General features: G+C 33.0%; 3 protein-coding genes across 4 annotated transcripts; 2 read left to right on the top strand and 1 right to left on the bottom strand.

Moving 5' to 3' along the window:
* The first annotated feature begins 437 nt into the window (after positions 1 to 437).
* LOC130644301 (protein FAM228B-like) lies at positions 438 to 3,243 on the top strand. The gene is made up of 8 exons (XM_057449842.1): positions 438 to 580; positions 902 to 1,024; positions 1,161 to 1,238; positions 1,316 to 1,414; positions 1,505 to 1,603; positions 1,719 to 1,799; positions 2,458 to 2,690; positions 2,932 to 3,243. The coding sequence occupies exons 1-8, from the start codon at positions 494 to 496 to the stop codon at positions 3,083 to 3,085; spliced, it is 954 nt and encodes a 317-aa protein (XP_057305825.1). The 5' UTR covers positions 438 to 493; the 3' UTR covers positions 3,086 to 3,243.
* A 432-nt stretch (positions 3,244 to 3,675) lies between these two features.
* On the bottom strand, positions 3,676 to 14,296 carry LOC130644300 (vasoactive intestinal polypeptide receptor 1-like). 2 transcript variants are annotated; one of them, XM_057449841.1, is made up of 14 exons: positions 14,173 to 14,296; positions 13,153 to 13,229; positions 12,804 to 13,038; positions 12,292 to 12,416; positions 11,651 to 11,765; positions 11,092 to 11,245; positions 10,605 to 10,671; positions 10,474 to 10,534; positions 10,329 to 10,405; positions 10,083 to 10,206; positions 9,969 to 10,010; positions 9,829 to 9,880; positions 4,941 to 5,012; positions 3,676 to 4,811 (listed from the first exon to the last, which is right to left on the bottom strand). In XM_057449841.1, exons 1-13 carry the CDS (start codon positions 14,176 to 14,178, stop codon positions 4,987 to 4,989), a joined length of 1,161 nt encoding a protein of 386 aa, XP_057305824.1. In that variant the 5' UTR covers positions 14,179 to 14,296; the 3' UTR covers positions 3,676 to 4,811; positions 4,941 to 4,986. The 2 variants fall into 2 exon arrangements, with proteins under 2 accessions (XP_057305824.1, XP_057305823.1); XM_057449840.1 differs by lacking the exons at positions 3,676 to 4,811; positions 4,941 to 5,012 and adding an exon at positions 9,057 to 9,219.
* LOC130644298 (ectin-like) lies at positions 5,245 to 8,068 on the top strand. Its single transcript, XM_057449838.1, has 3 exons — positions 5,245 to 6,015; positions 6,213 to 6,421; positions 7,232 to 8,068. The coding sequence occupies exons 1-3, from the start codon at positions 5,447 to 5,449 to the stop codon at positions 7,906 to 7,908; spliced, it is 1,455 nt and encodes a 484-aa protein (XP_057305821.1). The 5' UTR covers positions 5,245 to 5,446; the 3' UTR covers positions 7,909 to 8,068.
* Positions 14,297 to 14,433: the final 137 nt, after the last annotated feature.

Below are 14,433 nucleotides of genomic sequence, written 5' to 3'. Positions count from 1 at the left end.
AACGCTGATCAAGAAAATGTATAGGATCACATATTGTTGAAAAACGGTTGCAGAGATATTGAATTTTAAAGGTTTTATGATGATACCTAAACTCGTCCATTCAGAAGAGGATTCCGATGTCCCAAGTGGTCTTTAGTTACCCACACAGTAAAGAACTGATGTCTCCGCCTTGTTTCCAAGTTATTTGGTCTCAAAGTTTTAGGTGCATTGGCATAGCTTCTCCTTAACCAATCTTCTTAAACGCGTTGACGTCAGTCTAAATGCATTGACGTCGCACCGTAATGTCAGAAAATTAAACATTTGAGACATTACTTTTTCGGCTACATCAAAAGGAAAATGAACATATCCACTTTGCCTGTCACAAACAGACAGACACAATTTCTGTATTATTATAAGAGATTATATATGTACATATAGTTCATTGATCAGCAAATTTCACTGCTTGTTGCAGGTTTACCTGTATATTTCATGTTTTAGTTAATATATATAAATAATGAAAAAGCAACGTCCGAAAACAACGGGAAGTATTAAAGTTTTTATGAGGGAAGTAAATCAAGATTTACTTAAACATGGGCTGCAGGTTAGTCTTTTTTACATTTGACTTTGAAATATTGAGGTAACTGTTATTTATGTGTGTGCTGTAAATTTATAGTTTTTTCTATGAGTCATTCTATTTATATGACTACAGGGTAATTTAAAGAAGGACAGCTGTAGGATAAGCAGGGATGCATAAAAATTGAAATTGACAGATGCATCTAGGTGCATGAAGATCTTTACTGTACTAATTTATTCTACAAAACACAATTGGCTAAAGAGCTATATAATAAACATTTGTCCTAGCCTTCACCTAATGAAGTTAAATTGCTTCAATATAATATGACAGAAGAAATCTTTATTCCAGCAATCGAGAGATAATGCAAGTATGCCTCAAAAAAGCTTGTCTTCTAGGACAGTTTACATGTCCAGAAGTCCTTCTGCTTCAATCAGTGGGTGGCTCAGTGAAAAATCAATAAAAACTGTTCAAGTAAGTTGTTTATGAGATCACTGTTGCTGTGCTTTGGTTATCAATTAAGTATGTAGACTTTGTTACTATATATAACTTGTTTAGTAAACATGTCCGGAGTACTTTTATACATAGTTGCATGGGTGTACTTTTTCAGGAAAAGACTGATTATGAGTCAAGTGCTATCAAAAACATGTACCTAAACTTACTCGAAAATGAGCAGAAAATACAGCGAGTAAGTGAGCAAAAATTAAGTTTTGAAAAAAAAGTGAAGTGTATATGTTTTATTCACTTTATTCTGTTGTGCTTCAGCATTTAGATTATGTTATTGAGCATGACAGTATGGTAAGGAAAAGAAGATTACAAGCGTTGTTGAAAGAGTGGTATGAACAAACATATAACCCTTTAAATGTGAGTTTACACTGTGTTTACTATATCTTAAAAAAAGTTTTCTTATCAGTTTAAGTTTTGTGGCTTACAAAGATGCGTGCTTTTTCGTAGGAAAAAATTTTAGAAGAAATGAATGGAGAATCGTATAAGACATTGGAGAAAACGAAGAGAGAAGAGTATAACAAATACTTGAAGCATCGCAACGAAAAAGTATAATGGAATTTCAATATTTATTGTTTTTATATGAAATTACATGCAAGTTGGATTCCAAAGAAAACAAGGAAAGGTGTCTGAGTACATGTAAACTAAGAATGTTCTGTTACAGGGTCATGTATTTCTGGATGTATTTGAAAAAGAAGAGTATGATCCGTTGTCCGTGAACAGCGAAAGACCAGGACCAATCAAGGTAGGAAGGTTGTAGTTTTCTTAACATGGATTTTATCACTGCACTATATCCGTTTCTATGATTGATGTGTTTTTGTATGTATCACAAAATGTTTTTAAAGCTGTATTGCGATTTGTCCCGTATATTCTACCATTATGAATGTATAATACTTTCCCATCACACCTTAGCATGCTATATGTCGCAAATTTCTCTAATTTTGCTAAATCGCCTATTACCTATGCTTCAATTATCGTCCAAAAGGAGGGTAAAAGAAACTAGATTTACTTAACTTGGTTAAAAATTCCTTGATTTGCAAAAAATAAAAACACAAACACAACCTGCTAAAATAACCACTAAGGTAATTTCCTAACTAGAAACAACTTTTTGTCTTGCAATTAAGCTGATAAATCTCTTTTTAGTTTTTGCTAGTAGCTTATGTCCAAATGTTCCACTAAACATTTCTTATCTCCTGCAAACATAGATGCTTCAATGAAAAAATTCAAACCCAAGATTGTTTGTTTGTTTGTTTGTTTTAATGTTGGTTTTTTTGTTTGTTTGTTTGTTGTTGTCTTTTGGTTGTTTCTTAGTTGGTGATTCAGCTTTTGGTGAAATTTATACTTAATTCTTAATTTGGGAATTCAAGTCAGGTGCGGTTTTATTTATTTATTTTTTGTTTAAGGCTGTGACGCACAAATTAGCTGATCCACTTTTACAACAACAGCAAGAAAGGAATGAAGAAGAAAGGGTTGTGTTAGCGTGTGATCTGGGCACTAGGTTGTCAGATAAACGTATTGAGATGCTTCGTCTACCGCCACTTCCACTGGTGCCACTTGGGCGCCATGGGACAGAATGTAAAACATGGCTTGATATGAAATTGACAGACATACAAAGTGGCGTTAGACAGAGGAGCCAGTAAGTTTGGTTAAAAATAAACATTGTGTTGCCAAAAAAATAATTAATTAGAAGCTAATATTTCATTGGCAACGGGATCCAGTAAGAATCCGCTTAAACCTTGCTTTTTAGTAACTATAACTAATTATTCTCTTTGGCATATCGATTCCTACTGATATAGTCTTTCTTGTTATGGAGTCTTGGTACCTTCTGTTAAATTTACACTCACTTGATTTTGTGTTAGTATGCTATTCTTATCTAGGGAACGTTTTTACGGCGTACGAAATATGACAAGCGCGTGTCCTTACGAAGTAATACACCCGGATACTGACCTGGAGATATTTGATAAGAAAAATCATTGGAAAAAGAAACGACAATTTCCCGAAAAATATGACACTTCTATTAAATTAGTTTAAATCTACTTTTGTATATTTTTGTAGTTATTTATATTTTCGTATTTATTTTGCGGTTAGCTGGAGGGATTGATAATTAAGCACCAGGCTGCTTTATATTTTTTATCGTTTCTGACTGACCGTGTAATCGCTAAATCTAGAAAAGTATCATAAATACTTTACCAATATGGTTTTGCCATAGAACTTCCACTGATTTTGCTAATGTATACTTTCAAGATGTCCATTTTTTTTAAACCACTTAAAATGTCCTGAAAACAGACAGCAAATTTATTGTTGGTCAGTTAGTGCAACCCCGTTTATAAAGAAATAAAAATAAAAATGGTGAAAGAATTAAATTGGTGGTAGCCTACATATTAATTGTATGTACTTCCCTTGTATTCAGATACTAGACCCTCCCAACCCAAAGAAATCAGTCTCGGTTAAGAAAGACAATAAAATTTTTGTCTGCGTTGCGCAGAGACGCTTTTTAACGATTTTTTTGGAGAATTTTTCGAGACAAATTTACAAGGCGAATCCGGTTTGTGGTGCATTACCTTGAAAACAGATATTTTGGAGTATTATTGCATATTATAGGCAAAAAACCCAACGGGGAGAATGCTCATTGTGATAGTTGAAGATAGTTGAAGCACTATGGAGATAATTAAATTTAGAGCATGAAAGGGGAAATTCTGAATATTTAGGTATTCTAATTGTGTAGATTTGATACTGTCTTCATAAGGAAACGACTAACTGTTTAAACAAAGGAAAATAATCAAAAAGTAAGACAGCTAGCAAGGCGAAGCTTCTTCAGAAACAACAACAAGTGGTCAGTGTTGCAAAGAAGTCTGATTTCAGTAAGTTAAAACGTTTCAATAATAAAGAATAACACAGAAACTTCGATTGATTTATCTGACTTATCATGTTCGGAACTTTGTTGATACATTTATAAAAGCATTACGATGGAAACACAGCTACGGATATTCTCCCTCCTTCATTATTTTTTCTGTAATGGCATGAATCCAGCAACCATGTTTATTATCGCATGATTCGTGCAATGAAATGCAATGGCGGTTCTGTAGGCGAAGAGAAATTGGGGTGAGTTTGTTATTTCCATGAAACATTTGAACATGTTCTGGTTGTCAGTTTTCAATAAAATTTTCTGGGTAATGTTTTCTCATGTATATCTTTCAATTTTTACAATAAAATAGGCACCTCAAAAAAAGTTGCCTACAGGGTGATTACGTGCCTTTAGAGCCTTTCGACACTTAATATCTTGACTATTTTTTATCTAGAACTTTTTTTGTCTGTCCCCTGAGAGTTCGAGATATCGAGCGTCGTCTGTAATTACATAAATACTTACCAGAAAACAATGCAGTTAAAAATGTCTCGTAAAAATTCTCACAACGCGGGAATTAGCGTTAATGTGACTTAATACTATTTTCATATTTTACATGATTTCTTTGATGATAAACCATAAACTGGGACTGGTTCTTTACTTTCTGATAAATCCTGCCTGCTTTGAGCTATAAAAACCAGTTTCTTTCGGCAAGGAAACGAGTTTGCAGTTTTAAAAATTACGTACGTTCGCATATAAAACAATTACGTAATTAAAATGCGTCCGCATAATCACCAGATAAAATGTAAACAAAGATGTCAGTAGTAAACGAAAGTGACCATCGTTCGAGGTAGCTCCTTCTTTGTAGCCATTTTTTTATATTTTACGTGCTGGGATTTCATAGTCATCGGGAAACTGTAAAAAACAAAATTTTTTAGTTTTTTCTTTATTGCTTCTCTGTTGTTAGTACAGTTGATAGCAGCCAAATTTGGTATGTTTATAAGCAGCTGAAGGCGAATAAAATAACTTTTTAAACGAACTTACCACAAATGCCTCACCACTAGCGAACACTTTCTTATTTGAAAAAAATTCATAATTTAAACTCGGTCCAATCCTCTAAAAATTGCAAAACAGTCACAATAATAAACGGCTTTCACGCATAGTAAACATCAGTTGTTACTAAGATGGTAAAATTTTTTATAAAGAAAGATATAGGTATTTCAAATCTATCTATTTTAAAAAAACAATAATTGCAACCTCGATCCCAGGGTCTGTAGCGTGTTTTGATATGAGAATGACGGTCAGACTATAATATTATAAATTTTACGTCTTTCAACCTCGCCCCCAGGCCTTTTTAGGTTTTTATATAAGGACAATGTTCCAATATAAGCCTAAAAAAGCCCTAGGGACGAAGTTGTAAGCCTTTAATATTTTAAAGAAAAAAATATTCCTAAAATTCTTTATTTTTGTTATTGTCATTTTTAAAAAGGTATTTAATTCGTTTTTTTTAAAAATAATATAATTCAAACTAAAAATATTTGTTGTTTTTGATGGTTAACTTCACATCATGCGTGACATTCTTCACGCTTCATAAAATTTGTCACATTTGTTGCACGCAGCTTATTTCCATGCGTCCACACCTCGGTAAGCACGTGAATTCACGTGAAGCAAGAAACATTGTTCTAACAGAAATGCCGTCGTACATGCTAAAAATGTTTTTATTTTCATTTTCTTTAATAATCTTATCAGGTCAATTAATTCATTCTCATATAGCCACGTGGAAAGTAGATGAAAGCAACGAAATGCCCAACATTCACAATTTGAAGATAACAAAAAAAGATGGAAAGGAGAGAAAAGTTGTTGATATAATTCGGGAAAAGTTTGAATGTGATTATGCTCATAAAATTGTACGAGATATACACAGTGAGAAAGAAATGGCTTGGAACGAAGAGTTGGCTTATCAAGCCGAACAATGGGCAATACATTTAGCCACGGACGTTGGAAAAATAGAACATTCTTCCTTCACCTTTCCAAATGGATCGCGGTACGGTGAGAATCTCTACCAGCTAGATCACGGTGCACCAGCTGGATGTAATTTAGCTGTACATGCTTGGTATAGGTACACAAATTCATTCTGTTGATCATTTTTAAGAGTTTAAAAAATATAATTTACAACACAATCGATGAGACTGGACTAAAGGTTAATGGCCTTCTCACTAACATAATATCAGATAACATCTGCAAACCTAATATCATATATAAATATTTTTATTTTAATTGTAAATAAACTTTTATCTATTTTTAATTATTTACTAGCGAAGCTCATGGTTATAACTACAGTCACCCAGGTAAAACCTACACTCATGGCCACTTTACTCAACTTATTTGGAACCAAACAACACACTTTGGAGTAGGAATTGCCTTTGAACCAAAATCAACAAGATCATTTATCGTTGCTAGGTATGTACCCCCTGGTAACTGGGATTTCGATGACTACAAAAAAGATGTTTGGAGACCAAAACCAGGTAAATTTTTAAAAGAAATTCAACTTTTCTGGTTAAATAAAATGTAACGAGTCTTATAATTACGTAAATTCTTCTCCCTGGAGATTGATTTTTGGTTCTTCAATAATCAGGATGTTTGTGTGTACACAAGTTATTCAGAAAGTGAAAACTGGAATGTTAGATGAACATACGGGGTTAATTTGTTGAAATTAACAATTTTAATTGTTATTAAAAATTACTTAAAAGAGGAGTGGGCCTATGAGGCTAATCGAAGATCTAAAAGCTGACAGAACTCACACAGTATTTTTATCCTGCGTCTAAAAAATTTCTTTAGTTCATAACAAGTTAAGACAATAGGCCAATAAACGATCCAAAGTAGACGTTGGAATAGATTCATTACTAAAACTTCTTGCACGATTGGGGCAGATCAGACCAAAGCACTTTCCTGTTTAACCAGGTTCTTCTTTGTTAAGATCTATTGACAGTGTTTTTGACAAAAACAATATTAAACTTTTTGTTTTCGTGCAACTGAGTTTGGTATTTTAAACACAGTGTGAAAAACGGACATAGGCTGAAAATTGAGCAGACATGTGCTTCGTCTTTGCGATCTATTTTCACACGAACTCAAAATAATATATACAAAAAGAAAAATAATAAAGTCACATGACCACCAATTGGTCACGTGATACCACCATGTATTTTACTTTTAACACACGGAATCAGGTAATGAATTTCTTGGTGTACTGCTACTAACACGTAGTGGTACAATAATATTTTCAACAAGCCTTGGCTGTATTGTGTATTTCTTTTTTTCCTACCAATTCTTAATAGGTTCGCACATTCCTACTATAAAAGAATTGCTTCCAATTGGATCACGTGATCCTTTGTTGGTCGATGTGGGTTATTACAAAGAAGATAATGATAACAAGAAACCTCCGTGTATCGATACGACTGATTGCTCGTATTATATTCAACAAGGAGATTGCACACATCCAACGTACAAGAAAGCCATGCAACAGATATGTTACAAAAGTTGTAGTGGATGTACTCCAGGTGACCCCATTGATGGAGGGTGGACAAATTGGCATGAAGTTGACATATGTACTGCAACTTGCGATGGAGGGCTCGTTATGTCGTATAGATTTTGTACAAAACCTTTTCCAAAATATGGCGGGAAACCCTGTGAAGGGCAACGGGTAAAGAAAACTGATTGTAACACACAACCATGCCCGGAAAAAAATGCTGTAAAAACAACCGCGGTAACAAGTGAGGCTAGCACAACAAAGAGTCCAAACAAAAGTCCCTTACGCACCACCAGTAGACCATTCGTGTATTCCACCACTAATTCCGGAGAAACAATCACCAAACAAGCATGCAAGGATAAAAATAAATGGTGTCCAGAATATGAAAAGTTAGGTTACTGTACCGGTAGCAAGTATTCACAATGGATGTTTTTAAATTGTAAATATTCATGTGATGTGTGTGATAGCAAAAGATTTATACCTTAATAATCTTAACATAAGGCTAAACAAAATTATTTAACGAATATTGATAATCAACAAACGCATATCTATATTTGACGATTGTATACTTTCATTCAATAACGTTTAGTTCTTGGTTTAATTTGATAAAAATAACATTATTTTCATAATTTATTAGGGCTTACATTCTGATCACCGTCTCAATAAAGTTGCTAATAATACTGAAAACATTTTGCAAAAAAACGTAACTTTCTTGAAAGACTTGAAAATAATTTAAATTTTTATCAGTAAAAACGTGATTTCAGAAACCAATTGGTCTTTTATCTGATCACCGTCTCAATAAAGTTGCTAATAATACTGAAAACATTTTGCAAAAAAACGTAACTTTCTTGAAAGACTTGAAAATAATTTAAATTTTTATCAGTAAAAACGTGATTTCAGAAACCAATTGGTCTTTTATCTACTAAGAATGGACACTACTTGGTGACCCTTTTTAATTTAGGTTGCCAGTCAGGACTGCACTGATGATGAACAATAGTGAAGTGTACCAATACCTGGCTAATGCAAAAAAATTACTAAAAATTGAATAATCATTTTTTAAGACTGTGGAGTATTAAATGACCCGGATGTGATTTATGTATACAAGTCGGTTTGTTTGTATATTTAAAATTGAAAGTATTTTTAATTCTTTGAAGATATATTTTGATTGGATAAGTGATATGTAGTATTAAATCACTTTAACAAATTTAAAAGTTTTGACACTTGTCTCACAGATGTGGTAGGGAACAAGGTATGAAGTTTCGCGGAATTTTAGATTACCAATACAGGTTTGTGCATACAACGGAAAGTTTACCGTTTTTGTAGATTTTCATCCTAAAGGTTGCCTGTTCCTCCCCATCCAGCTGTAATTATGCTATTATACCGCCGGAGAAAAATATAGCGTTGCTCTAACTTGCCTAAATAACTTAAAATTCGACGTGTTTTATTTCGCCCGTCAATGACAGCCTGATGACACATGTAGCTGTCGCAACGTAGTCTTGAATAATCTCGCTTGTTTATGACCTTATAATATTGCTGCTTTTTGAAGTTACGAATACAAGTCAATGCGCTACTCCACTATACTAATTCTACTCAACATATATACTCTTTAAGGCAAATCTGTGAAGAATTTCAAATAAATTAACATCGTTTTTTTATGTCATATGGATACATGTTCATTATTTGATAGAAATCACAAAGAATTTTACAGGAAGTTGCACGAAGATAAATTCCACATTGTTGATGATTTTTTTCACATTGAGGATGTGTGTTTCTCTGTCAGGCGCTGTCTACTTTGTTCTAGGAAAATATGTAAAGAACACTACAAAGTGAAAGTAGTAACGTTAAAAATGATAAATGTTTGAGAGAAAACAGTAGAATTGAAAAGCAACTTCTTGTCAGGGAGATGCATTAAAAAGGTCACATTGCAATTTCTATGTGAAAGGTCAAAAGAAAAATAGTTTAAAAATAGTTTTTCAATAACCACAACCACATGTTCGATATGTGAAAACAAATTTTCATTTACAGAAACAACTGGATCATATACCAGATAACAGTACAAGTAAACCTTAGCAATATTTTTCTAAGTGCTGAAAATATGTTGGATTGAGTAAGAGAGAACCCACGACCTCTCGCTCGGTTAGTTGTCCTACGGATACAGTAAGCAATGGGAGGATACTAGATACCTTGTTTCGACATATCACAGGGGCGTATAAGTCTACTAACACATGTCAACGGAATGTAATCGAACAATGCACAGTTGGAGCTCAAATACTCACAACCAAATTAAATTTTCTGCACATGTTAACTGAGCAATTTAATAATGCAGTTTGCATTTAACAATTAATATGTTGAACACTTAAAAGATTAAAACAGCTTTAAATAACATTTATTGAAGAAATTAAAAACCTTTTTTATGGTAACAACATGCGCTGCAAGACATCTTTGTGTTCCTCCTAACCTAGTAGCAAAAATTAATTAGACGTCGTTAAAATGCGAAACAATTTTGACATTAAAAGTAAAGTAGTATCTCATAAATAGTTTCTTACTTCTTTATCCATTCCACAAAAGAGAACAAAAATAATAACACCCTAATAGAAAGTATAAAAAAGAATAAAAGTATTGAGTGAAATAATAAAAAATGGAAAAGTAGTGAGACTTACGTAAAATCCGCTAACAAGGAGGTATATGTAGGACAAAATTATTGGACTGTATTCAATGAATAAAGCCATAATGAACGGCGTGCCCAACATGTGGGACAACACGAAGAATGCCTTCACTGCCCGTCTAAAATTGAATTGGCACAACAACAACAACAATAACAAAAACAACAGCAATAACAATAATAAAAACAATAACAATAACAACAACAACAACAACAACAGTAGTAACAAAAACAGGTGAAATACCTCTCTCTGCGAGGGTTGGGACATTCGCTTTTGCTGTGCATATGGTAAAACAATATTAAAAGAATTGCAAAGTTTCCCTATTAAAAAAAAATGATAATAAAAATAAAAAAAGGTATACAATATAAATATGAAAGTAATTAATTACCATTAAAAATGCAGCCATTGGAGCCTTTAGAAGCCACAATGAGCTTCTCAATGATAAGCAACTAAAAATGAAACAAACACATGAAAAATAGAGCAGCTTAAAGAAGTATTTAAGGTGAATAGAATACTTACTCCTCTGTATAATAAAATTCTTCATAGAAACAAGCAAGTGTTATAGCAGTAATAACAACTGGCACACCTGTAACAGAACAACAAGACTTTAATATCCTCGCTCTTAGAATTTACCATAGATCGATATGTGTAATGGTTTCAAAAAGCAGTAGACTTCTTAAGATCGGTGATGCACAACGAGTTCACGGCTTTGTTTAGAAATCAAGATGTGGTTATGGGATTCGCTTTGCAATCACAAGATCCGTGATTCGGTTCCCAGCGCACAGCGGGCATGTTTAGGAAATGCCTTTACTGCAGCTACGGGTTAAACCATGCCATGTAAGGAAAAATTAAAAAGGCAATGCCGGTGTATACTTGTATAGATTCAGAACACAGGTTCCACATTGATAAGAGTGTTTACAACGCTGAAGTGGCTATATCCTTTTTTAATTTTCTGAATAATAACAATGTTATATCTGAAACGGACATAACATTAAACTTTACTCACCATAACCAATAGAAAAGTAGGTAAGATGTAGTTTTTGTTTCAATTGAAAAACCAACACAATAACGATTATCAAGTTTATTCCCTCGACAGTCATCCAAGCTGTGCCTGCAATCAATGCACAGTGTTTTAACACCATTGTTGTTACACAAAGTGGCTAAACGAGAATTAATGATTTGGCGACAGTTCATGTGTTCTTTTGTATTGATAAAATGTTACGTACTTGTTTTTATAACCAAAAAAAAAAAAAGAATGAGCTCGTTAAAATTTAGTATATTGATCTGCAGTAAAACGTTGTTTTTAGAAATATGATGACGTCATATTAAAATTGTTATGTAAAAAAAAACATAAAAAATTACATGTGTCAACAAGTGATTATTTTAATTTATGGTATATCATATTTCCGCTGAGTTTCAACAGCAGGGCTTGTTCCACTTAACAATTATTCAAAATGGTAACCTTAAAGTTACTCGATGCCCAAAAAACCCAATCACTTTTTGCAATTCCTTATTGTTGAGTTAGCATCCTAAGTACAATATCAGAACAGAAATTAACAACTTACATGGAAATTATCATACTGTTCGCGAAATGCAATTGCTGAAAGATACAGCGCACATGATGCTGCAGATGACGCCATTAGATGTTTATGTATAAAGGTCTTTGTACACGATTGCTTTCTAACAATATTTTAAAATAGTAAAGTCAATAGGAAGTCTATTTTACATTTAACACAAAAGTAAACGTATTTTTTATAATCAAAAATTTTATAAGGAACCACAATAAATGTTTTTTAGGAACTTTGAATAAGTAACATTTAATAAGGGAAAGGAAAAACACATCAATTCACTGGTAATGCAGGCTTAAAGCTTCTGTTTTTTTCTAAGATCATCCTGTCATTTAATAAACTCTTTTTCCTTATTCTGTTTTTAAATCAAAGGTATTATATAGAAATTTGACAATTATAAGTGAATTCGGCCAATTCGTTAGCAAAGTTTTTTGATAATCTTTAATATTCTTCATTTTACTTTCAAGCAACTGTTAAGCGTTTTTTAAATCAATTTATGAACCTTTTCCCAGGTGAAATATCAAGTTGCTAACAAAAGGAATATGTGTCGTTGACAAAATGCTGTGATAAAGACAAAAACCTTTTATGTGATTTCAAGAAGATTCTAATAACGGCAACATAAAGAAAATGTCACAAACCCGTATATATGAAGAAGAACAACACCAAGTGTGAAAAACACGAACGATGTTAAGGTTGATATAACATCTACAACTGATTGAACATACTCATGAAACAAAAACTCATCGTTATCGCTTCTTGAGATCTGAAATAAATTTTAATTTCATCAATATTTAGTTCTTCTCCAGCCACCGTGCTTTCTAGTTCTCTTCTGAAACTGCTTTATATTTTGGGCCTAGTGTTGTCATTCTGCGAAGTTTACTGTAAAATTTACTGTTTTTATGTGAAAAATTTTATAACTCTACGAATATGTGCAATATCAAAACATTCTTAGTCTTTGCATCTACACTTTTTTTGTTATGAAGTCTAATTCATGTAAAGTTATGAAACAGACTAAGCCAGTCGGTCTGGTGGTCTTCAAAATCAATATTATGTCATTATGAACTATTTTTCAGCAGCGCCATGCGCAGTTCACCTCTCCTTTAAAACTATATATATAAAATATCAGGCATACAGATAATAATATAAATACCTGATCTATTGGCTTCGCATTGTTTTCTTGGTCAACATGATTGCTTGTATTGTTATTTCTCCATGTTTGGCGTGTGAAAGCGCCGTTAACAAGGATTGTCACGTTTTTTATCCATGTTTGATGTGTCGAAATGTTAACTTTCACTTTGTAGGATCGATTGGCTAGTTGTATAGCCGTATGGCTTTTCCTTTCCGACTTTGTTATGACGCGTTTCTTAAATGTCCACAAACTTGTACTAGAAACATGAAATTAAGTAAAATTTACAAGTTATTCTTTCTTCATCGTTGCTGAGAATAAGATAAGATGATTTTCAAACAAAAGAAAAATTTAAATATAAAAAAAAACTTACCTCCCAGCAGCTATAAATGCAATAATGCTCAAAGGGGTGCACATAAAAACAAAGAAAGCCAGCTTCCAACGGACTAGCTATATATTTGAAATAAAAAGTAATTAGAAAAAAAAACACTAAGCAAGAATATCTAATCATTGTATTCGTTTTTTAAGAAAGATCATATTTCATATCTTTAGAAACGTGTCTACTTTTTGGTGAGATGTGTTAAACAAAACCTTGTGCTCTTTGCAGCCTGAAAGGTTAAACAAGTGGGTAAATGATCGCGGTATAGCCGATTCTATTGCTTTAACGATTTATCACATAACACAACTCCACTCTTTAAACAAACTTGTACTGCATAAAAAACCCACCAGTCACACACAATTTCAGAATTTGTAAATATATATTTTCAACATTTTTATAACCATCAATAAATTCCTTCTGAGTGATAGAAGATGGGGATGTAATCAAGATGTGATGCAATGATAGAGCTGCGGTCTGCTTGTAATCATGACGTTACACGTATCAGTTTCTAACCGACCCGCTTTGATTACGCTGTATCTGGAGCCTTAAACTTTGCAGAAATGTTACTCCAAACAAAAAGGATATCAAAAATTTAAATCTTTTATTTTAAAAGTTATAGCATCCGAAATTTTTATGTCATAATGTCCCTATTTTTTTAAGTATTTTGAAAAAGCAGAACTTAAAACCTGCTTCTTCCTCCGCTTACCTCGCCCTGCAAACGTGTTTTAAATTTGACATATTGCTGCTAAAAATGAAAGTAATTTTTAGCACCTGACATATACTGACAAAACATATTTGAGCGTTGCCTTAAAATGTTGTTTTCACTCAGGCGGCCCTCTAGATTTCTACTTAAAAATTCAGTATTATTAGCAAATATATAAGGGTCAGAAAAGATACAAGATGCCTGGGGACGAGGTTGGAGGGCATATTCAAAGTAGGGGACTCAGCAAAATGAGGGGGGGGGGGGGGCTTGAACAAGTACAAATAGCAATTTAAACTTTATATTCCACTTACCAACATTATGAAAAGACACTTAAATCCCTCAAACACGACCTACTTTGATGTGACTTTAGTATGTTCGAGGAGAAGGTGTATTTAAGATCTTTTTATTTATTATTACCATTAACAATCTTTAAACTTTAGTTAATAGCTTTTACAAACTATACTGGTAGAATTGCGAAATTTTGTAGTTCTGATTGTCTATGAACAGATTTAACATCTGCTTCAAAACGAAAATGCAAGAAATCAGAATTCGCTCTTTCGAAGGCACAATTA

Source organism: Hydractinia symbiolongicarpus, chromosome 5, assembly GCF_029227915.1.
Source record: "Hydractinia symbiolongicarpus strain clone_291-10 chromosome 5, HSymV2.1, whole genome shotgun sequence".
Lineage (NCBI taxonomy): Eukaryota > Metazoa > Cnidaria > Hydrozoa > Anthoathecata > Hydractiniidae > Hydractinia > Hydractinia symbiolongicarpus.
Note: the sequence above shows the minus strand (reverse complement) of the source record. Positions and strands in the feature narration are given on the sequence as shown.

Excerpts from the sequence above, each read along its gene's own strand:
- LOC130644301 (XM_057449842.1), top strand. The coding sequence starts at position 494 with ATGAAAAAGCAACGTCCGAAAACAACGGGAAGTATTAAAGTTTTTATG. Across the intron at positions 1,239-1,315 it reads ATGAGCAGAAAATACAGCGA|CATTTAGATTATGTTATTGA; the intron begins GTAAGTGAGCAA and ends GTTGTGCTTCAG. Across the intron at positions 1,800-2,457 it reads AAAGACCAGGACCAATCAAG|GCTGTGACGCACAAATTAGC; the intron begins GTAGGAAGGTTG and ends TTTTTGTTTAAG.
- LOC130644298 (XM_057449838.1), top strand. The coding sequence starts at position 5,447 with ATGGTTAACTTCACATCATGCGTGACATTCTTCACGCTTCATAAAATT. Across the intron at positions 6,016-6,212 it reads GCTGTACATGCTTGGTATAG|CGAAGCTCATGGTTATAACT; the intron begins GTACACAAATTC and ends ATTATTTACTAG. Across the intron at positions 6,422-7,231 it reads TGTTTGGAGACCAAAACCAG|GTTCGCACATTCCTACTATA; the intron begins GTAAATTTTTAA and ends AATTCTTAATAG.
- LOC130644300 (XM_057449840.1), bottom strand. Across the intron at positions 10,207-10,328 it reads CCCAACCCTCGCAGAGAGAG|ACGGGCAGTGAAGGCATTCT; the intron begins GTATTTCACCTG and ends ATTCAATTTTAG. Across the intron at positions 9,881-9,968 it reads TTTGTGGAATGGATAAAGAA|GTTAGGAGGAACACAAAGAT; the intron begins GTAAGAAACTAT and ends TTTTGCTACTAG.